Source organism: Somniosus microcephalus, unplaced genomic scaffold, assembly GCF_052327205.1.
Source record: "Somniosus microcephalus isolate GS21.2 unplaced genomic scaffold, FLI_Smic_1.0 unresolved_chr1, whole genome shotgun sequence".
Taxonomy (NCBI): domain Eukaryota; kingdom Metazoa; phylum Chordata; class Chondrichthyes; order Squaliformes; family Somniosidae; genus Somniosus; species Somniosus microcephalus.
In genome coordinates this window covers 11465030-11488462 of record NW_028225179.1, presented here as the reverse complement: position 1 = coordinate 11488462, position 23433 = coordinate 11465030, and the positions used below count along the sequence as shown (strand labels likewise).

The window sequence follows — 23433 nt, the reverse complement described above, 5'->3', positions numbered from 1 at the left end:
GGGATGACCTTGGATCTGGACTGGAGGCGACAGAGGTTGAACAGTTTCCCTTTTGTTCTGTAAATTAGCTCCACTCCAGTGGGGAGCTTACTGAGGGTGAGATGGAGCATTGCAGCAAGGAAGATTGAGAAGAGCGTTGGTGCGATGACACAGCCTTGCTTGACCCCGGTTCATACGTGAATTGGTCTCACAAAGGCCTTTGACACTGTCAACCGTGAGGGATTATGGAGTGTCCTCCTCAAATTTGGCTGCCCTCAAAGGTTTGTCACTATCCTCCATCTGCTTCACGACGACATCACCAGTGACATCACAATGACGATTGACAACACATCCGGACTGCATCACCGGTGACATCACAATGACTACTGACAACACGACCAATCTGCATCACCGGTGACATCACAATGACTATTGACAACATGGCCGACCTGCATCACCGGTGACATCACAATGCCTATTGACAACACGGACGACCTGCATCATCGCTGACATCACAATGACACTGAATGGTTTAGGGTTTGTGGTCGGGGTCTTGGGGTTCGGGGCTGGTGTTACACTTCGGGGTTTGAGGTGGTGATTATGGGTTAGGGTTAGGACTAGGTGTTAGGGTTAGAGGTTAGTGGATATGCTATGGGTTAGGATTCGTGGTTAGTGGTTTGGCGTTAGGAGATAGTGATTGAGGTTACAAACCACTATTGACAATGCCAGTGTCACTGGACATGTCCTTTTTCTTTTCCTTTTTTGATGTGTGCTCTATACACACATCGAAGGTGAGAAAGAAGCAGAGGGTAATGGTTGATGGGTGTATTTGTGACAGGAAGGCTGTTTCCAGTGGGGTTCCACAGGGCTCAGTATGAGGTCCCTTGCTTTTTGTGGTATATATCAATGATCTAGACTTGAATATAAGGGGTATGATTAAGAAGTTTGCAGATGATACTAAAATCGGCTGTGTGGTTGATACTGAAGAAGGAAGCTGTAGACTGCAGGAAGATATCAATAAATTGGTCAGGTGGGCAGAACAGTGGCAAATGGAATTCAATCCGGAGAAGTGTGAGGTAATGCATTTGGGGAGGGCTAACAAGGAAAGGGAATACACATTAAATGGTAGGACACTGAGTCGTGTAGAGGAACAAAGGGACCTTGGAGTGCATGTCCACAGATCCCTGAAGGTAGCAGGCCAGGTAGATAAGATGGTTAAGAAGGCATATGGAATGCTTGCCTTTATTAGCCGTGGCATAGAATACAAGAGCGGGGGGGGGGTTTTGCTTCAACTGTATAAAACACTAGTTAGCCCTCAGCGAGAGTACTGCGTGCAGTTCTGGTCACCACATTACAGGAAAGATGTGATTGTACTAGAGAGGGTACAGAGGAGATTTACAAGGATGTTGCTGGGAGTAGAGAATCTTAGCTATAAGGAAAGATTGGATAGGCTGGGTCTGTTTTCCTTGGAACAGTGGAGGCTGAGGGGAGACCTTATTGAGGCGTATAAAATTATGAGGGACATAGATAAAGTGAATAGAAAGGACCTATTTCCCTTAGCAGAGGGGTCAAAAACCAGGGAGCACAGATTTAAAGTAATTAGTGGAAGATTTAGAGGGGATTTGAGGGGAAATTTCTTCACCCAGAGGGTTGTGGGGGTCTGGAACTCACTGCCTGAAAGGGTGGTAGAGGCAGGAACCCTAACCACATTTAGAAAGTAATTGGATGTGCACTTGGGATGCTGTAACCTGCAGGGCTACGGACCTAGAGCTGGGAAGTGGGATTAGGCTGGATAGCTCTTTGTCGGCCATGCAGACACGATGGGCCAAAATGGCCTCCTTCCATTCTGTAACTTTCTACGATTCTATGCTGTGGGGCACACGCTAAGTCCAGTTGCTGAAAGTGATTAACAGACTGGGTTTTATGTTTCGTGATTCCGGCCGTGTTACTGAGACTTTCCCTGGATACCAAGGCTCGGAGAGGCACTCTGGAAGGTATGGGGAGCTGGGACTTGTCCATGAGAGTAACTGAAAGTATGAGAACTGAACTAAACTATAATTAGAAAGGAGAAAAGGACCAAAAATGGAACAGTCGGTAACAGGACATGAATTAGTCTCCTCTTATCTTAGAGAAATAAAGAACGCAACAGTGTGTGTTTACATCAAAACTGGCTTGACAGATATCCAGAAACTTAAACTCCAGCTCAGTTAAAGGGGTTATTAACATCAGCACAAACAAACAAAGGATGAGATTAATGGCAGAATCAAACCCCCTGCAGTCACTTGTGAACTTGCTGGTGTCTCAGTAGGTGAGATGATCGACTGAATCCCTTCCCACACATGGAGCAGGTGAATGGCCTCTCTCCAGTGTGAACTTGCTGGTGTCTTAGCAGGATGGATGACTGAATAAATCCCTTCCCACACACGGAGCAGGTGAATATCCTCTCCCCAGTGTGAACTCACTATTGTGTCTGGAGATTGGATGCAGAAGTGAATCCCTTCCCACATACAGAACAGGTAAACGGCCTCTCCCCAGTGTGAACTCGCTGGTGTTTAATAAGGTGAGATGACTGCCTGAAGCTCTTCTCGCAGTGAGGGCAACTGAACGGTCTCTCATCTGTGTGAACAAGCTGATGTTTAATTAGATCTGCAGAGGGTTTAAAGCAGTTCCCACAGTCAGAGCATTTAAAAGGTCTCTTGTCAGCGTGAACTCGGTGGTGTAACTGGAGGCTGGACGACAGAGTGAATCCCATCCCACACACGGAGCAGGTAAACGGCCTCACCCCGGTGTGACTGCGTCGATGAGCTTCTAGCTGTGATGGGGAACTGAATCCCTTCCCACAGTCCCCACATTTCCATGGTTTCTCTGTGGTGCGGGTGTCCTTGTGTCTCTCCAAGTTGGATGATCGGTTGAAGCCTTGTCCACACACAGAACACATGTACGGTTTCTCCCCGCTGTGAATGGTGCGATGTTTTTTCAGGCTGTGTAACTGGTTAAAGCTCTTTCCACAGTCAGTGCACTGGAACACTCTCACTCGGGTGTGTGTGTCTCGGTGCTTTTCCAGTCACACTGATGTTTGAAATCTTTTCCCACAGACAGGACAGACAAACATTTCTCCTTCCACATTCAGAGGCCGATGATATTCAGGTCCTGATGAATGGAGTGACTCTGTCAGATCTTGATGTGATGTTTGGTTTGAGTTTGCAGTGTGTAAATGCTGCCCTTCTCACTGCCTGTAAAAGGAGTTTACAAAAGCCATCACTGTGAGTCCAGGATAGAAATTGACAAGATTCTCTCCTCCTGGTTCCTGGCCAAGGGGGCCGCGCATGTGCCCTGCTGCCCCCTGAGCCTCTCAAGATGGTGGCCATTACCCCGGGCTTGTCACCGGAAGAAAGCCCCGCAGCTGCCGCCCCGCTCGGGGTAAACGCCCGGCCCGGAGGCTCTTTCTCGGGGCCTGAGGCCCACCCCGGGTGTTTGTAAAGCGGATAATGTTGAGTGTTTTAATAATGGGGCCCAGGGCCGCACTTGGAGTGTGAGCAGCCCGTGTCTTTTTTTAAAAAAAACACTAGATTAATTTTTAAAACTTATCAAATTAAATTAAAATCACATTGGCCAGGGTGATGATGCACTCCAGTCCCCGTGGCACCCACCGGTCTCGGAAGGTCTCAAGTGTGCCGGCAGACACCATGTGCTCCATCTCCAGGGCCACCCGGGCGCGAACATAGCCGCGGAAGAGAGGCAGGCAATCGAGCCGAACGACCCCCCTGACCGCCCGCTGCCTGGACCTGTTTATGGCCACTTTGGCCAGGCCCAGGAGCAGTCCCACAAGGAGGTCCTCTGACCTGCCATCTCTCCTCCGCACTGGGTGGCCGTAGATCAGGAGTGTGGGACTGAAGTGCAGCCAAAAATCGAAGAGCAGCCCCTTCAAATAATGGAACAGGGGCTGCAACCTCTCACATTCCACATAAACGTGGAACATGGACTCCTCTAGGCTGCAAAAATAGCAAGAGGCCTGGGAGTCCGTGAACTTACTTGAAATCTTATTGCACGGGACCGCTCCATGCAACACCCTCCAGGCCAAGTCCCCAATAGATAAAGGGAGGACTCCCGCATAGAGAGCCCCCCATTGGGGACCTCCGCCACTGCCGGACGGCAAGATGGCACGCCAAGGCATGTCCGGATGGCAGGCGAAGATGACAAAGTCGAGAGTGTGCAGGAGCAGCCCGTACAGGAAACCCCTCCGCGCAGAACTAAAAGGCGTGGAGGGCATTTCCCCGAGACGGCTCAAGCTGTGAGGCGCCGGTTCCCGAGAGGGGTTTCGGGGCTGTGCACCAATGAGGAATTCCGTCCGAACAGGGGTCAGTTCGGACAGGATCGCCCCACGTGCTTGAGTCTCCTCGATACACCTGGTGGAGTCGGGGCCCAGTGTCGCTTTCAGCATCTCGATGGCTTTGGCCGTGAGCCGGACGTTGGCCCAGGACAGGCGCTGCATCAGCTCCTCCGGTACCATCCAGCCCGCTCCTCCACCATCGAGCAGGTCCCCGACCCTGGTCACCTTACCAGGCACAGCCCTGCCCTCCACCAGCCGCCCGATCCAGCGGTCACAGAGGTGCAGATTCCTGAGCAGCGGCTCCCGAAGGAGAGCCGCCACTCCTGATGGGAGTGAACTCCACCTGGAGGCGATGCTGTTCCAGACCCATAGCAGTTCCTGGTAGAAGACAGGCAGCTCCCGCAGGTAGGCACGCGTATGGCCCAATTCCACATACAGGAGCTGCGTGTCGTAGTTGAGGCCGTGCAGCTGGCGGAAGAAATACGTCACCAGCGCACACCATCGAGGAGGATTCTCAACGTACTGGTATCTTTGCAGGGTCCGAAGATGGAAAGTCGCCGCCCGGGTGTGAAGGCACACCAGCACCTGACCGCCCTCCCTAAGCAGGAGACTCAGAACCGCGGCAGAGACCCACTGCTTCCCTTTGTCCCAGAAGAAGTCAATGAGCTTCTTCTGCATCTTGGCGACAAATGCAGGGGGCGGGATCAAAGTGACCAACCGGTACCACAACATGGCAGCCACCAGCTGGTTTATGACCAGTGCTCGACCCCTGTCGGACAACACTCGGAGCAGTCCTGTCCAGCGTCCTAGGCGAGCAGTGACTTTGGCCTCCAGCTCTTGCCCGTTCGCCGGCCAGGCATCCTCGGCAGGGCTAAGGTAGACTCCCAAATAGAGGAGGTGTGTGGTGCTCCAGGCGAAGGGCCTGAAATCCTCTGGCAGGGAGTCCATCCACCACTGGCCCACCAGGAGTCCAGAACATTTCTCCCAGTTGATCCTGGCGGAGGATGCGTCCGAGTAAATCTGCTGGCATTCTCGCATCCTCCGCAAGTCAGTGGGATCTGTGACCGTGAGGAGCACGTCATCGGCGTAAGCCGAGAGGACGACCTCCATGCCCGGCCCTTGCAGAGCCAGTCCCGTCAACCTCTTCCACAAGAGGCGCAGGAAAGGCTCCACGCAGACGGCATATAACTGACCGGACATGGGGCATCCCTGACGCACCCCCCTCCTGAAACGAAGGGGGGCCATCAAAGACCCGTTAACTTTTATTAGACACTCCGCGGCGGCATACAGAAGTCAGATTCGGGTGACGAAATGCATCCCAAACCCGAATGCGCGCAGAGTCCTGAAGAGATACTCATGTTCCACCCTGTCGAAGGCCTTCTCCTGATCCAGGGAAAGGGAGGCGACCGACAGACCAGCCCTCTGGGAATGGTGGACCAGGTCCCAGACCAGATGGATCTTATCATGGATAGTCCAGCCTGCGACCGTGTAGGACTGGTCGGGGTGGATCATGTGGGCCAGCACGGTGCCAAGGCGGGCAGACATGACCCTGGCAAAAATTTTATAATCCGTGCTGAGAAGGGAGACCGGGCGCCAGTTTTTTAAAAGGCGGAGATCGACCCTCTTAGGCAGCAGGACAATGACCGCCCTGCACCAAGAGAGGGGCATCTCCCCGGTCACCAGACTTTCCCCCAGGACCCGCACGTAGTCTCCCCCCAGGACGTCCCAGAATGCCCTGTGGAACTCCAGTCAGCTCGTCCAGCCCTGGGGACATTCCCCTCGAGAGCTGGGCGAGGGTGCCGGTCAGCTCCACCAAGCTTAGCGGAGTGTCCAATTTTTCGGCGCCCTCCAGACCGACCTTCGGCTGGTCCTCCCACAAAACTCTGCGCACATCCTCGCTGGATGGATCCAGAGAGAACAGAGCCCCGTAATAGGCCCGGGTCTCCACGCTGATCCCCTCCGGATCTGAGACCAGAGATCCATCGTCGGCCAGCAGCCCCAAGAGCTGCTTACGGACCCCCCGTCTTTTTTCCAGCGAGTAGAAGAAGGGGGAGCCGTGGTCCAGGTCCCAGAGGATCTGGATCCGCGACCTCACGTACGCGCCTCGGGACCCGACGAGCTGCAGCTCCTTCAGTGTGCCCTTCTTCTCTTCGTACACCTTCCGCAGTGCCGGGTCATCGACGACTTGACCAAGACAGGACTCCAGGTCGAGCACCTCCCTCTCCAACCGCCTGACCCAGGCCTCCCGCCTCTTGGTCGACCCCCTCGTGTACTCCTGACAGAAGAGACGGACGTGAGCCTTGCCCACGTCCCACCATAGCCTCAAGGAGGGGAAGCCCCCCCGCTTCCTTCTCCAGTCGGCCCAGAACCGACGAAATGAATCCAGGAACTGCTCGACCTCCAGCAGCAGGTTGTTAAAATGCCAGTACGCGGACCCCCCCCCCCGGCGCGTGCAATGGAGCGAGCTCCACCCACACCAGGTGGTGGTCCGTGCACGGCACTGGCCGCATGGAAGCCGCCGGGACACAGGAGACGTATGCGCAGAAATGTAAAGGCGGTCGATTCTGGACCTTCCTCCTCCAGACCTCACGTAAGTGAAGGCGCTGGAGTCGGGATGGAGATTTCGCCAGACATCCACCAAGTTGAAGGACCCGACCAGGTCCCTCAACTTCTCCACTGATGCCAGTCTGCGCGGGGGACCCGAATGGTCCCTCGCCTCGAGGGTGCAATTAAAATCTCCCCCGAGGATGACGCACTCGCCGATGGCGATGCAGCCCAGAAGAGCGGACACTTTTTCAAAGAAGTACATTTGCTGCACACCAGCCACAGTGACCTGAAGCAAGCAGCCCGGCACATGCTCCTTGACCCACAAGATAACTGGCTGCAAATGCAGGGCCAGCAAGATAGCCACCCCGCTGGAATAGTTGGAGAGGCGACTCATGCTGACCCCTCCTTGCCACTCCAGGAGCCATGTGGCCTCGTCCTCTGGAACGGTGTGGGTTTCTTGCAGGAAGCACACCGCATACCTCCCGTCCCGGAGGACCAAGAAGTTATTAAATCTATGGTGCGCATCTCTGCCGCCGTTGATGTTGAGGCTGGCTATGGTTATCTTCATGACAAGAGCATAGTGCAACCTCTACTTAACCTAACGGGAGGAGGGAGAGCGGCCGCTATTCGACCGCCACTCCCTCAGCAGCCCAGCAAGGAACTTGTTGATCCGACGGTGCTCCTGTGGCCCCGCGCCCTCGTCCGTGCCCATGGATTTGACAGTGGCACGTACGGAGCCGACGAGCAGCACCAGATCCGACCATCTGTCTAGGGCCTTGGAGGCAGGGCAGTTCCTTCGTATGTGCCCCACCTCCTTACAGGCGTGGCACTGCACACCGTCTGACGTCCAAAAGACACGATAAAAGCACCCTCAGTGTCCTCCTCCCGGGCCAGCTGAACAAAAAGCTGGTGCTGGAAGGAGAAGGCGTGCCAAAGGCTGGCCTCCCTGCATCCGAGCGGGATGGGTGTGATCCCCGACCTCACCTCCCCCAGTTGATGTAGGTGGGGGGAGGAGGAGCTCAGCCAAAACAAAGGGCAGGACGTTTGACAAGAGGATCCTTTGCGTGGTGGCCTCGAGAGGATCCACCGGCAGGAAGGTCCCGCCCACGGTGAGCCCCTTGGTTACAGCCAGGGACACCACCCGCTCCAATGACAGGAAGAAGACTGCCTTGCCGTACATTTTTGAGGCGGTGACGATGGCTGAAGGGCCGACAACCCCAGCCATGGCCTTCACGCATGCCTCGATAGTCATGTTGGGGTGAGTGTAACTCTTCACCCCGTATTTTTTAGTGATGAGGCGGAATGGTGACAGGGCAGCAGAAGCAGCGGGAGCAGCTGTGGCTGCCACACTTGCGTATGACCTTGCTGGCCCCATCACCAGCGATGATGTGGTCGCCATCATGGGGCGCTTGTTATAAAGGGCTACACCCACCCAAGTCACAGGCCTGGTGATGTTAATGGCCTCAGTGGTTGTTTTCCCTGAGCAGAGGGAGCTTTAAAAGTGAAGGCACACCTCTCCCCTTGTTGATTAAATTGGGAGAGAGGCCTTCTCCCCTCTGCTCAATGGGCAATTAATGGATATGAGGTGCCTCTTAGAGAGAGACAAAGAGAGAGGCAAAGAGAGAGAAAGGGGGGTGGGAAGGAGGGAGGCCGCAGGGGCTGGGTCTCCACTCAAGATGGTGGGTGGGTGCTTGCAGGGGTGCACTCTCTGAAAAATAAGTCTCTATTGATGGTCTTCTTGTGGGGGGAGAAGATGTCTTCACCTGGGAAAATAAAGCTGGAGATGCCCAGGCTCAGTCCACCACCAGGTCTTAACAATATAATAATTAATTGATGACTTTGCCTGGGCAGCTCCAGCTGTCCCAGGTCAAGCAATAGGGAGGGGTGTTTGCTACTGCTGTGTGTGGCCTAGTTTTTACAAGAGCCACACACACTCACACACACCCCTAGATGTTTTCTTCTCCTTCTTCTTTCCTCCCCCCCACTTAAATACAGAGGCCTAGAAATTGGGTTGTGGGTTCGCCAGGGCTGTAGCGCCAGAAATTTTGCGCCAGCGTTAATGCGGCAGCGCCCGACGAAAATTCGGTTGCGCCGGCCCCAGAGGGCGGCGGGTGCTAAAGGAGGGTTTTAGCGCCTGAAAACGGGCGTTGAATTGGGTTTCCCGGCGCTAATCCCCCGCTGCGGCACCCGATGCGGTGCGGCAGGCTGGGGAACTGCAGGCCTCCTCCTTCTGTTAAGGAGGAGCTGCCTGCAGCCGACAACTGTCCGGCGGATTCCCCTGACATCTGAGCCCGGCACCTCGGGGAAGTGCCGGGCTCGCAGCACACACTCATCAGGGCCACGGGGGGGGGTGATGCAGGAGTCCGGGAAGGGAGGTGCGGGCAGGCGGCCGCTGGGAATGCGGCCGGCCGCCACTCCACCTTTATGCGCCGGCGCAAAGGCGTGTAAGAACACTTTTCACATTCGTTAGTTGTGCCTGCCACGGGCGAGGTGGGCGCAACTGAATTTGGGCTTGGGGCCGGGTTACCATGGCAACCGGGACGCTGCTCACACCGATGACGTCATCAGTGCCGGTGCAGCGCTACCGGCTAATGCCGATGGTAAGGCCCAAGTCAATTTGCAAAACGGCTATAAGTCCGGCGCAAGGCCCTCTAGCACCACTAATTGGGCGCTAATCCCACTCAATTTCTAGGCCAGAGTCTTTATGAGAGTGCACCATGAAACACCCACCTGTAGAAGTTTTCCAATGGCTCTCCCTCCTTCTGAACAGATGTAGGATGTTCGTTTTTCTCACCTGTCTCCCTCTCCTGTAATGGAGACCTGTTGTGGAAACAGTGATGGAATGGCTTCCCTTTGTTGTTGGCTCTGGTCTGGTCTCCTGGTCTCTCCTCTCCTCTCCTCTCCTCTGGCACCCCAATAGTAGCTGCAGCAGCAACAGATGTGGTCTCTCCTCCTGGACACAGAGAGCGAGAGACCTCACCTGTCCTGTCGTCTCCTCTCCTCTCCTCTCTTCTGGCACAGCAGCAGCACAAGATTCCTGGCTGGCTATCAGGGATCCCAGGGTTCATTTTTTCTCTTTTATTTAAATCTGGTAGTACTTGTTACAACTCATCAATTACATGATAAATCCATTACATTCATTAACCACAATAAGGCTAAGCCTTAAAAAACAGCTTTAAGATTAACAGTACAAATACAATAATACATTTTTCCAGACAAAAACAATGTCAACAATACAGGTACCCATAGTAAAAAACAATACATACCAATCCTACTGGCAATCTAGTAACTCTTCATTTTTGCTTGGTATAACCTGTTGTCCTTTTTAAAATTTTAACATTCAAGTACAACAGTACTTATACAACTCGTCAGTTACATAGTAAATCCATTACATTCATTGACCAATTATGGTCAACAATATAAATACAACAATAAATTTTACAGGTAAATCAATAATATTTACAGTACAAACTGCAACTATTTAATAAACCAAGAATCCGTACACACCAGTCCAACTGGCATCGTTGAATCATTCATTCCTCCATTCGTCCGTTCGTTCGCTCAAGCGTAAGTTCCATTGTGCATGACTGTGTACATGTGTGCCGTTTCTGCCTGCGTGCATGCGTGCGTTCGTTCATCTGTCCGGCAGGCTTTGCACTCACCAAGCGGGCCTTCATCCTGGGGAGCGAGGGCCCTTCATTCGGTCGAACGTAAGTTCCATTGTGTATGTGTACGTATCATTTGTCTACCTGTGTGCATGCATGCGTTCGTTCATCCGTCCGGCAGGCCTCACACTCACCGAGTGACCCCCGTCCTGGGGAGCGGGCCCTTCATTCGGTCAAATGCAAGTTCCATTGTGTATGCGTGCATATCATTTGTCTACCTGTGTGTATGCGTGCGTTCGTTCATCCGTCCAGCAGGCCTCACACTCACCAAGTGAGCCCCGTCCTGGGGAGCGGGCCCTTCATTCAGTCGAACGTAAGTTCCATTGTGTATGCGTGCGTGTGTGCATATATTTCTATCTGCATGCATGCGTTCACTAAAGCGTTCGTTCGTTCGATTAAGGAAGGCTTTAACACTAAATAACACCACAATATACAAAGTCCTACAACCATATCAAAAAATCACTTAAGACTTCAAGTAAACTACTTTTAACCAGAACCCGAAACTTCTTCAAAAAACAAGTAATACCAGTTCAACGCCAGTCCTATTGGCACTCTAATAACTCCTCGTCTTCACTTGATGTTATCCAACCATATAATGTCATAATCCTTATCCACAGTCTTCAACCTTTCCACAGAAAAGAAGCCGACCACTTTCTCAAATCCCGTAAAAGAGGAAAACGAGTACTCAAATTTCCTTCTTCTTGCTGTTATCACTCACAGGACCCAGCCATCAAGACATTGGTTATTCCTTGCTGATATACCTTGTTTTGTCTTTTATTTTCCTTTTTTTCCTTTCTCTTGTATCCCGTTCTCTTTTCCCATCTTATGGCTGTTCAAGCACCATACCATAGATAGGAACAGTCTGTCTTTCCTCCACCAAAATGGCAGCGCACAAACTCGAACCCATCACCAAAACAAAGCCTCACAGCTGCCACCAGACGAAGCACAGGCGGGGCCGCTGGAACTCATTCAGGCCGGAAACCGTTCTTCAACTTTAGAAACCGTGCAGCATGCTCACCCACAGCATCTCCCGACTCCGCTTCTGTCGACCAGCTGCTCCGCCCTGGGCCTCCCGCCTGGGGTCCTCCGCCCTGGGCCCCCCGCCTGGGGTCCTCCATGCTGGGCCTCCCGCCTAGGACACTCTCCTCTGGGTCCTCCGTGCTGGGCCCCCTGCCTGGGGTCCTCCGTGCTGGGCCTCCCACCTAGGACACTCTCCTCTGGGCCTTCCACCCTGGGCCTTCTGCACTGGGCCCTCCGCACTGACATACCCTGTGAGCAGCCGGGGTGTGGAGCAGCCCGTTCACACAGCTCCGAGCAGAGCTGAGCTGCTGAGAATCTCGCAGCCTCCCCCGGGGTTCATTAACCCGCTCCCTGAGCTCTCTCACCTGATGTGTCAGTGGCAGCTGCCAAGGTCCGCGCATGCTCAGCTCACACTGCCCGGGTGATTGACTGGAGCTTCCGACCAATAGGGAACGAGCGGGGTGGGGCTGGAGGAGCGAGCCGGTGGCGGGTCCTCCAACCAATCGGGGAGCCCGAGGGGCGGGACTAGTGCCGGCTGACTGTCTGCTCCACAGGGCAGCGAGTTTCTCCAGTCCCTCGTTCAGGGCCCGGGGCCAGAGGAGGCTGTGGGGCCTTTATTCCCCTCATTGGACACAAGCCTTTTTGTCTCACAACACACTGGCTCAGGTTTTAATAGAGACTTTTTAAATTCATCAATAAAAGCAGATAAATCTCGTGGAACAAAATATTTAATATTTGGGAGTAAAAATACTGTTATTTTTCCTCTGTGGAATTTGTTAATTTCAGACAATAACAACGATTTGTATTAATAGAACGTATTTAATGTAGTAAAATGTCCCAACGTGCTTCACGGGAGCGTTATAAAACAAAATTTAACACCAGGTACAAACCAAGCATATTCCCATAAGGAAGAAAGGTGGGGCGTCCAAAGCTCAAGCTCCCTGGATGACAAAGGATATCGAGGTTAGAATAAAACAGAAAAAGGAGGTTTACGACAAATGTCAGGTACAGAATACAGTCAAAAACCAAGAGAATACAGAGAGTGGGGGGAAATTGAATAAGGATATATGAAAGAAAGACTTGCATTTATATAGCGCCTTTCATGACCACCAGACATCTCAAAGCTCTTTACAGCCAATGAAGTACTTTTGAAGTGGAGTCATTGTTGTAATGTGGGAAACACGGCAGCCAATTTGTGCTCAGCAAGCTCCCACAAACAGCATTGTGATAATAACCAGGTAATCTGTTTTTGTTATGTTGGTTGAGGGATAAATATTGGCCAGGACACCGGGGATAACTCCCCTACTCTTCTTCAAAAGAGTGCCATGGGATCTTTTACATCCACCTGAGGGAGCAGATGGGGCCTCAGTTTAAAGTCTCATCAGAAACAGTGCAGCACTCCCTCAGCACTGCACTGGAGTGTCAGCCTAGCTTTATGTGCTCAAGTCCCTGGAGTGGGACGAGAACAACCTTCTGACTCAGAGAGCAAGTGTGCTACCCACTGAGCCACAGCTGACACAAAGGAGAGAATACAAGAAAAGATTAGTGGGTAATGTAAAAGGGAACTGAAAAATCTTTTATAAACATATGAAAAGTAAAAGGATAGTTAAAGGAATGGTGGGGCCGATTAGGGACCAAATAGGAACTCATCATGCAGAGGCAGAGGGCGTGGCTGAGGTACTGAATGAGTACTTAGCATCTGTCTTCACAAAAGAAGAGGATGAAGTTAATGTCGCAGTAGAGGAGGGGGGAGTAGAGAAATTGGATAAAAATGGATAGAAAGGAGGTGCTAAATAGGTTGTCATCACTCAAAGTTAACAAGTCACCCAGTCCAGGTGGATGCGTCCTAGATTGCTGAGGGAAGCTAGGGTGGAGATAGCAGAAGCTCCGACCACAATCTTTCAATCTCCCTCAGATATATGGGAGTGGTGTCAGATGACTGGAGAATTGCAAATGTTACACCCTGTTTAAAGAAAGGGAAGAACTATAAACCTGGTAACTGCAGGCCAATCAGTCTAATGTCAGTGGTGTAGGTGGGCATCCTTTACCTGGTTTATGGTAATTTACCTGGTCAGGCAGCCTTTGCCACTGCACTGTGACCAATTCCAATCAGCGGTTTTGAATCGCTAAACCTCCCCCCCCCTCCAGTTCTGACTTGAGGAACTTATAATTAATGATATATTAAAAACAGACAAATGGTCTGGATGCAAGAAAGTCAAATTTTATTAAAACTAAAGAAACTACACCACATGATCAAAGTAATCACGGTAGAATTGCTTAACAGGGGAAGGCAGACGGCAAAAACGAGGGATAAATGGCTACAATGTTAACCATACGATCTTAGCAACATTTCCTTTAAATTACCACCCCTTTTCTTCTCACTAGATTGTCTTGCGAGTGGGTCAAAACCTTGCTCACCTGCAGTCCAAAGAGTAAGAGACAAAAAAGGGGGCAGAGGACTTCCTGGGCTTAATCTTTATACCCTGGGAGTCCCTGCTGTTTTCGCGCCGAAAAGGTCCGTGCGCAATTTCGCGCCGAAAAGTCCGAATACACAAGAGAAGGGCTTTTAACTTCCTCCATTCATACATGGAAACATCACGTAGCAGTCAATTTCAGTGAATGGATGTGTGTAAACAACCCATTGTGCTTGCTGTCTGATGATTGGCTGATTCAAACGGGCTACTCCCCAGTGTAAACAAGCAGCTTCTGGGTTACCGGACCCGCCCAATACCACAGGGTGACTGACAGCTCGGGCTCTATTCAAACTTATTACAGGGCGGCGCTGAGCTTTTCATATGCTAACAGCCTGTCTGTCCTTTTCTGTTGCCTTTTAAAATTCTGTTTCCATGAGGTCTGTTCAGCCATTTTTATGCCCTGGGCAATTTAAACAGTCCAAAACTCAAGAGTACATCTTTTAATAAAATGTACAATCTTACAGTGTGCGATTTTCACAAAGTTATTTGATTCCAGTGTCCAAGTGCTGCCTAGCTTACGAGCTTTTTAACGCAGCCTTTTGCGGTTCTGGGTATGTTTTAAAACATTGTCCAACCCAGAGACAATTTAAATCACACAAGTCTTCGTCCACGATGTGGATTAATATTTCCCAATCTTCGGGGGCTGAGGGGATTTTGCGACCCCTACATTCCGCCCTTGGATACTTCCAACTTGCTTGTAGTATCCTCTTGAAGAAGTGAGCAAAATTTTCTGACCCCCCACAAACAATCATCCCCTGTATTTACCTATAGCTACCTATCACTGATTCCCCGACCCGTCTATTCCCCTCAAATCTGAGAAAAACCATGGTACGGTAGGCATCTACAGATACATCAATTACAAAATGTTACAATAAGGGGTCTAACACCCCTGCACCACTTGTTACATTATAACATATTACAAAATGTTGCAACCTTGGTTATACAATGTAATCAAAATGATCCCAAGCACGGAGAGGGTCCTACGCCTCTGCACCGCTTGGAACTGTAAAACAAAATACAAAAATCTTCATTAAACATTTGAAACAAAACGCTGAAATAAACCCCATCACGTGCCAATGATGGGTCGCAAAATTTGAGTGGGTATTGCTCCTTCCACCCGGGCAGTAAATGTTCCTTCCACCCCCCCTTTAATGGTCTTAAACGTTTAAAACATACAGAATGGATTTTACAGAACAGTCTGATCCGCCAGCCCCGAGCCGTTCCCTTGTCCCTTTGTGGAGGCGGGGTACCCCTCATGTTTCACAGACTGAGACCGGGGAGTATGGGGTTGTGACTCCCAGTCCCTCCCTCTCCCGTCTTCCCTCGACTGGCTGCAGAAAATGATGGGTGCCTGTGTGGCGGCTCTCACTGGCCCCACACTCAAACTTGGATCCCAGATCCAGCCACCCACTCACCCTTCCCAGCCACACTTACACTCTAACTTTACCCGTGGGCCCCGGGTGAGTCCCTCCCTTCCCCGAACGCACCCACATGACTCTTTGGTCTCCCCCTCCCCTTTACAATCTTTCCCGGGCCACCACCACCCACTCCCGGGGAACGCGTCCCTATCTGACAAGGCGCCCGCGCTTCCCCACCATGACTCCTCAATAGCGAGGTCTCCCGCAAGTGAAATTCAGTCAGGATAGTGCTGGGTTGGGACCGTGCCCCACCCAGCTGGGGCCATCTCTTCCACGTAGGATGAATAAGCAGGTTCCTCCGGACCCTGTCCTGTTTCTCCCGAAGGTCGCTGCGGGGTCTCCTCCTGGATTCGTCCAGTGGCGAGGTGATCCCCAACATTCTGTATAACCATATCTTCATTCGATGCCCAGCTCGGGCTGGGCAAACATGGCTGCTCCTTTGTCCACTCTCCTGCAAGAGAACTTAAAAGGACATGCAGCCAGGTCTCTCACTGACCTGCTGTCTTAGGTGGAGACATGGTCGGGTCCCTCGACCTCGGACCAAAATACAAGCATTTGGCACACTTATAAACTTAAACCTTGAACTTAAACTTAAAACTACTCGTTACATTCTAAACTTAAAATTTAAACACCTTAAAAGCAAGCTATAAACATTGGTAACTTAACACAAAGCTATAATACAAATGCCGCCCATCTCCCGATGGCCAGGTTAATCTCTGGTGTCACTGTCGCAGATTACTGCTGCCTGCAGCAAAGCTGGACTGCCTCCTGCTTCTGGTCCCTGGCAGCTTATGGCTGCTAGTTGGGGACCTCCGTGATCTGTTTCCTCCCAGGTTCGGGAGATTGCTCTTTGTGGCGGGTACTCTGGTGACCATCTTATCTTGGGCTTGTGGACCCGCTGAGACCTTCTGAGGGGCGTCTCTCAGGGGGAAACTTTGGCTGATGGACCCTGGGCCTGGGTCACAGCCCTAGCTGGCTGGGAACCTTCTCCCCCTGATGCAAACAGCCCGCACTGTTTAATATACCTGGCAGCCTGCCAGTAATCCGGGTTTGTCTCCTTTTCCCTACCCACTCCTGTACTGGGGGCAGGTATCCCCTCACCACCCGCTGCTGGTGGCTGAAAATCTTCCAAAACCTGGTACCAGCTCCTTCCATATGTCCCCTGCAAGAGGAATTGCTATCCCTTCCTCCCAGAGTCCCACACCATAGGGGGAACCACACTAGAAGCGGGCTGGGAAGCTTGTCCCTTTAAACAGGTGACTGCGCCTGCGCGAGAAAACTGAAGAGGAGCCGCTGTGGTCACGGGCTGGGGAACTGCACCTGCGCGAACAGGCCATTCAAAAGACTGGTGAATTCCTGTCTCCAGACCGGCGACTACGCATGAGCAGGCAGTCTCTTCAAAAGGCGGCTCCTCCCTGGAGCCCCCCAAGCGATTTTCTGTGAATGAACTCGCAGCAGCCTGCAGATTTCTACTCTCAGGCTGCGGTTTCTGTTTCTGAACTAAATAACTGGTTCAAATTTAAACTTTGGCCAAAACTTAGGTCCCACTGGGGCGGGGAAGTGTCCCAATTGGTCGGCTGGACAATTTTTCCCTTGAAACAAGCCACAGCGCCTGTCTTTACAGCCCGTGAACTTGAACTTGTATGGTCAGATTTATACAATTTACTTTGGTTGGCGTGGAACCACTTTGTGCACCGGGGTAGTTTTGCTGCATAGACCATGAGGCTGGCCCTACCAACTATACTATAGGGTCCCATGTAGAGTGGCTCTAAACTTCCCACCTGGGCATAGTTTCTTACCATCACTAGGTCTCCTATCTCCCACTGGTGGCTCTTGCTAGGCTCGAGCAGCAGCCGGTTATTCCGATGCTGCTTCCCCATGCTGTCTGCTGCCTGCCCATAAATTACCCCGGCCTGCTCCTGACCGGTGAATCCCGATAGTATGTATGGAGCCCTGTTAGACAGAGGCAAGGTGGTGGGATTATCCGTATGGATCACGGTGCATGATGCTCCCATATCCAATAGATAAGTCCCTGTAACCTTCTCTACCGCCATCTGTACGAGCGGTCTCTTCCATTCACCGTACCGGAGATTACACAGACGGACAGGCTGCGCGGGCTCCAGTCATTGTGGGGAGGCAGAGGTGGGCGAGGGGGCTGCAGCACCACTGATGGCTGCTACCTTTCTCTGATTGTCCCTGAGGAAAGATTTTATCGACTCCATGACGGACTCGACTGTATCGGGAGAAGTTTCTGTCTCTGCCTTCTGAGTTGGGCCTCTGGGGTCCTGGCTTTATCATCTCTCCCAGGCTTTTCACAATCCCTGCACCAGTGGCCATCCTCCCTGCACCTGTAACAAGTGACCTTGTTCTGGGAGGGATGGCTCCCTGCCTGGCGCCACTCTTTCTTGTATTGAGCCCCAGGTTTAACCTTGTGGACCTTACCCTTTTGCTGGGGGGTCCCACTATTCCTACCATTCCTATATGCTACCGTGAGCTGCCGGATTACAGTCTCTTCGGTTGCTAGGGGGTCTCAGTGGTCAAACCAAGTATCAGCCTTTGCTTTTATCTGGGGCAGGCAATTGGACACCAGGCAATGAAGCCATTGGGTCTGCTGCCGCTGGTTCAGGTGTGCCCTATCTTCTCCCCCTGTACACATGCTGTTGTAGACTGGCCACAGCCTGTCTAAAAATGCCTGTGGGGTCTCAACTTCCTTCTGCAGAGTTTTCACTATGCGATCGAACGGACTGCTGTCGTTCGCACCCATGGCTTCCAGTGTTTCCTCCTTTAGGTCCTCATAACCCTTCTGCCCTCTCTTAACCTCATCTGAAAGGGTCTGATAGAGCTTACTATCTACAGAGAAAAGCAACATTTTGGCTTTCTCTTCGTCATCACAGCCGTTAACACAGTCTGCCTGTTCTATCTCTTGGAAGTGCATTGAGGGTTTCCCTTTTTGGAGAGCAGGGGAATATGTTTCACCAGGCCTCTGAGCTGTTGGGTATCATAGGGTACCAGATAGGTATGCTGAACAGCCCGTGGGTCATTATTGTTCACGGGCGGACTGTACCTCTGTTGTCGAAGGGGGTACACTGGTCCTGGTCCCCGCCTGCCTAGTGGGACTTGCTGGCGTTCTCCTACCACCCCATTGTCCACCCCTTCTTGCTGCCAGAGCTCCTCAAAACTCAGAGCTGTGGGCTGCTGTCTTGGGATTTCTAATTCCCTAGCCAGCTCTGTTCTGGGTGCTGCCTGTGGGGCGGTTTGATTTGGGCTGCTGGTACTGTCCGACGGACTTCCCTTTGGACTTATGAGACATACCATCCCTTTAGTCCTTAATAACTCCATACCCAAACTCTCTATCTTTCTGTTACATATGGTATGATCTGCTCCACTAAATCTTTGTTCGCAGGCTAGCTTATAAGCTGCCTTTACCTCCCTAACCTTTTCCTCCTGCTCTGTTACTTCTGAGGTGAGGCGGGCATTCTCTTCCCGCAGTCTCATCTCGTTACTCTTTGCTTCTGTAATTTGGCACTTTAGGAACTCTATCTCGTGTGGCTTTTGCCCTCACTAGCTTCTTGGGTGAGATGTGCGTTTTCCTCCTGTAGCCTCATCTCACTGTCCCTAGCCTCTGTGACTTCCTGCACAAGGCGCTCTATCTCTGCCTGGCATTTTGTGACCTCTAGTGTGAGGCGTGCATTTTCTTCCCACACCCTCATCCCACTATCTCTGGCCTCATTCACCTCTCTTATGAGGCGTTCTACCTCTGCCTGGCATTTTTTAAACTCTGACTCCCGATTCTTGGCCTCTGTAACCTCCTCCCGCACCCTCATCTCACCCTTCTTAACCCAGCCACCTATACTATAATAGGTCAGCTTACATGATGCCGCTAACTTCTGCAGGGCTACCCACAGACTGAAAGCAAGAAAAGCAAGAGCTGATGCTTTCTCCAGATCCAGACCACTTATCATATCAAAAACTGCCTCCAGTCCTGCTGCGGTCGCCAATTTGTAGGTGGGCATCCTTTACCTGGTTTACGGTAATTTACCTGGTCAGGCAGCCTTTGCCACTGCACGGTGACCAATTTCAATCAGTGGTTTCGAACCGCTAAAAACCCTCCCTCCAGTTCTGACTGGAGGAACTTATAATTAATTATATATTAAAAATGGATAAATGGTCTGGATGCAAGAAAGTCAAATTTTATTAAAACTAAAGAAACTACACCACATGATCAAAGTAATCACGGTAAAATTGCTTAACAGGGGAAGGCAGATGGCAAAAATGAGGGATAAATGGCTACAATGTTAACCATACAATCTTAGCAACATTTCCCTTAAATTACCACCCCTTTACTTCTCACTAGGTTGTCTTGCTAGTGGGCGAGAAGCCTTGCTCACCTGCAGTCGAAAGAGTAAAAGAGACAAAAAAGGGGGCAGAGGACTTGCTGGGCTTAATCTTTATACCCTGGGAGTCCCTGCTGTTTTCGCGCCGAAAAGGTCCGTGCGCAATTTTGCGCCGAAAAGTCCGAATACACAAGAGAAGGGCTTTTAACTTCCTCCATTCATACATGGAGACATCACGTAGTAGATTCAATTTCAGTGAATGGATGTGTGTTAACAACCCATTGTGCTTGCCGTCCGATGATTGGCTGATTCAAATGGGCTACACCCCAGTGTAAACAAGCAGCTTGTAGGTTACCAGACCCGCCCAATACCACAGGGTGACTGACAGCTCGGGCTCCATTCAAACTTACTACAGGGCAGCGCTGAGCTTTTCATATGCTAACAGCCTGTCTGTCCTTTTCTGCTGCCTTTTAAAATTCTATTTCCATGAGGTCTGTTCAGCCATTTTTATGCCCTGGGCAATTTAAACAGTCCAAAACTCAAGAGTACATCTTTTAATAAAATGTACAATCTTAAAGTGTGCGATTTTCACAAAGTTCTTTGATTCCAGTGTCCAAGTGCTGCCTAGCTTACGAGCTTTTTAACGCAGCCTTTTGTGGTTCTGGGTATGTTTTAAAACATTGTCCAACCCAGAGACAATTTAAATCACGCAAGTCTTCGTCCACGATGTGGATTAATATTTCCCGATCTTCGGGGGCTGAGGGGATTTTGCGACCCCTACAGTGGTGGGTGAACGACTAGGAACCATTGTCAAGGACAAAATTAATTCTCACTTGGAGAAGCATGGATTAATAAGGGGCAGCCAGTGTGGATTTGTTAAAGGTAAATCGTGCCTGATTAACCTGATTGAGTTCTCTGATGAAGTAACAGAGGGTTGATGCAGGTAGTGCAGCAGATGTTGTATATATGGACTTTCAAAAGGCATTTGATAAAATACCACATAAAAGAGACTTACTCTGAAAATAGAAGCAGAGGGAATTAAAGGGCTGATGGTAATTTGTGCATATAATTGGCTAAGGGAGAGGAGGCAGTGAGCAGTGCTGAGGGATGTTTTTCTGACTGGAGGGAAGTATGCAGTGGGCTCCCCCAGGGGTTGGAATTAGGACCATTGCTTTTCTTGTTATATATAAAAAACGTGGACTTGGGTATAGGTGAACAATTTCAAAGTTTACAGATGATACTATTTACTATGTTGCCAAGTTTTGTGAGTGTAGTAGTAGCAGACTTCAGAAGGACAGAGACAGACTGTGAAATGAGCAGACACAAGGCAGATGACATTAAATGAGGATAAGTGTGAAGTGATGCACTTTGGGAGAAACAACAGGGAGAGGCCGTATAATCTAAATGGGACTATTTTGAGGGGGTGCAAGAGCAGAGGAACCTGGGGGTCCCTCTTCACAAATCTTTGAAAGTGCCACGGCAAGTTGGTGAGGTGGTTCAGAAAGTGTATGGGATACTTGGCTTTGTAAATAATGCCATTGAAAACAAAAACAAGGAAGTTACACTAAACCTTTACAAATCACTAGTTAGGAACATAGGACAGGAGGAGGCCATTCAGCCCCTCGAGCCTGTTCCGCCATTCAACGAGATCATGGCTGATCTGCGACCTAACTCCATACACCCGCCTTTGGCCCATATCCCTTAATACCTTTGGTTAACAAAAACCTATCAATCTCAGATTTAAAATTAACAATTGATCGAGCATCAATTGCTGTTTGCGGAAGTGAGTTCCAAACTTCTACCACCCTTTGTGTGTAGAAGTGTTTCCTAATTTCACTCCTGAAAGGTCTGGCTCTAATTTTTAGACCATGTCCCCAGTCCTAGAATCCCCAACCAGCGGAAATAGTTTCTCTCTATCTACCCTATCTGTTCCCCTTAATATCCTGAAAACTTCGATCAGATGACCCCTTAACTTTCTAAATTCCAGGGAATACAACCCTAATTTGTGTAATCCCTCCTCGTAACTTAACCCTTGAAGTCCAGGTATCATTCTGGTAAACCTACGCTGCACTCCCTCCAAGGCCAATATATCCTTCCTAAGGTGTGATGCCCAGAACTGCTCACAGTGCTCCAGGTGTGGTCTAACCAGGGCTTTGTACAGCTGCAGGGTTTTGGCCTCAGCTGGAGTCTTGTGTACAGTTCTGGGCACCACACTTTAGGAAGGATGTCAAGGCCTTGGAGAGGGTGCAGAGGAGGTTGACCAGGATGGTACCAGGGATGAGGGACTTCAGTTATGTGGAGAGACTGGAGAAGCTGGGATTGTTCCCCTTAGAGCAGAGAAGGTTAAGAGGAGACCTAATTGAGGTGTTCAAAATGATGAGGGGTTTTGATCGAGCAAGTAGAGAGAAACTGTTCACTCTGGCAAGTGGGTCGGTAACCAAAGGTCACAGATTTAAAATAATTACTAAATGAACTATAGGTGAAATGAGGAGAATTGTTTTCATACAGAGGGTTGTTCAGATCTGGAACGCACCATCTGAAAGGATGCTGGAATCAGGTTCCACAGGAACTTTCAAACAGTAATTGGACGAGTCCTTGAAGAGGAATAGTTTGCAGAGCTCTGGGGATAAAGCTGGGGTTTGGGACTAAATTGGACAGCTCTTTCAAAGAGCCAGCACAGACATGATGGGCCGAATCACCTCCTTCTGTGCGGTTAGATTCTGTGATCAGTGTGAAGTCGCTGGTGTATCAGCAGGTTGGATGACTGAATGAATCCCTTCCCACACACGGAGCAGGTGAACGGTCTCTCCCCAGTGTGTAGGCGTTGGTGTCTCTTGAGCTCCCCGGAGCTTTTAAAACTCGTCCCACAGTCAGAACATTTAAAGGGCCTCTCGTCAGTGTGAACTCGCTGGTGTCCCTTCAGCTCCCCGGAGCTTTTAAAGCTCTTCCCACAGTCAGAACATTTAAAGGGCCTCTCGTCAGTGTGAACTCGCTGATGTGTCAGCAGGTTGGATAACTGAGTGAATCCCTTCCCACACACAGAGCAAGTGAACTGTCTCTCCCCAGTGTGAATTCGCTGATGTGTCAGCAGGTTGGATAACTGAGTGAATCCCTTCCCACACACAGAGCAGGTGAATGGCGTCTCCCCAGTGTGAACTCGCTTATGTACCTTCAGCTCCCTGGAGCTTTTAAAGCTCTTCCCACAGTCAGAACATTTAAAGGGCCTCTCGTCAGTGTGAATTCGCTGATGTGTCAGCAGGTGGATAAATGAGGGAATCCCTTCCCACACACGGAGCAGGTGAACGGCGTCTCCCCAGTGTGAACGCGCTGATGTACCAGCAGGTTGGATGGATCAGCGAATCCCTTCCCACACACAGAGCAGCTGAACGGCCTCTCCCCAGTGTGTAGGTGTTGGTGTTTCTTGAGCTCCCAGGAGCTTTTAAAACTCTTCCCACAGTCAGAACATTTAAAGGGCCTCTCGTCAGTGTGAACTCGCTGGTGTCCCTTCAGCTCCCCGGAGCTTTTAAAGCTCTTCCCGCAGTCAAAACATTTAAAGGGCCTCTCGTCAGTGTGAACTCGCTGATGTGTCAGCAGGTTGGATGACTGAGTGAATCCCTTCCCACACACAGAGCAGGTGAACGGCCTCTCCCCAGTGTGTAGGACCCA

General features: G+C 50.8%; 2 protein-coding genes across 2 annotated transcripts in view; one reads left to right on the top strand and one right to left on the bottom strand.

The window, feature by feature from the left end:
- Positions 1-2257: 2257 nt before the first annotated feature.
- LOC147093436 (uncharacterized) lies at positions 2258-3006 on the bottom strand. Its single transcript, XM_085974326.1, is given in 1 exon segment — positions 2258-3006. A coding segment is annotated over 1 exon segment (660 nt). The 5' UTR covers positions 2918-3006.
- Positions 3007-7056: 4050 nt separating this feature from the next.
- LOC147093435 (uncharacterized) overlaps positions 7057-23433 on the top strand; it is a 104029-nt gene continuing 87652 nt past the window's right edge. Inside the window, exon 1 of the mRNA XM_085974211.1 lies at positions 7057-7112. Within this exon, the coding sequence (XP_085830337.1) occupies positions 7057-7112 (56 nt within the window). The remainder of the gene's footprint in view (positions 7113-23433) is intronic.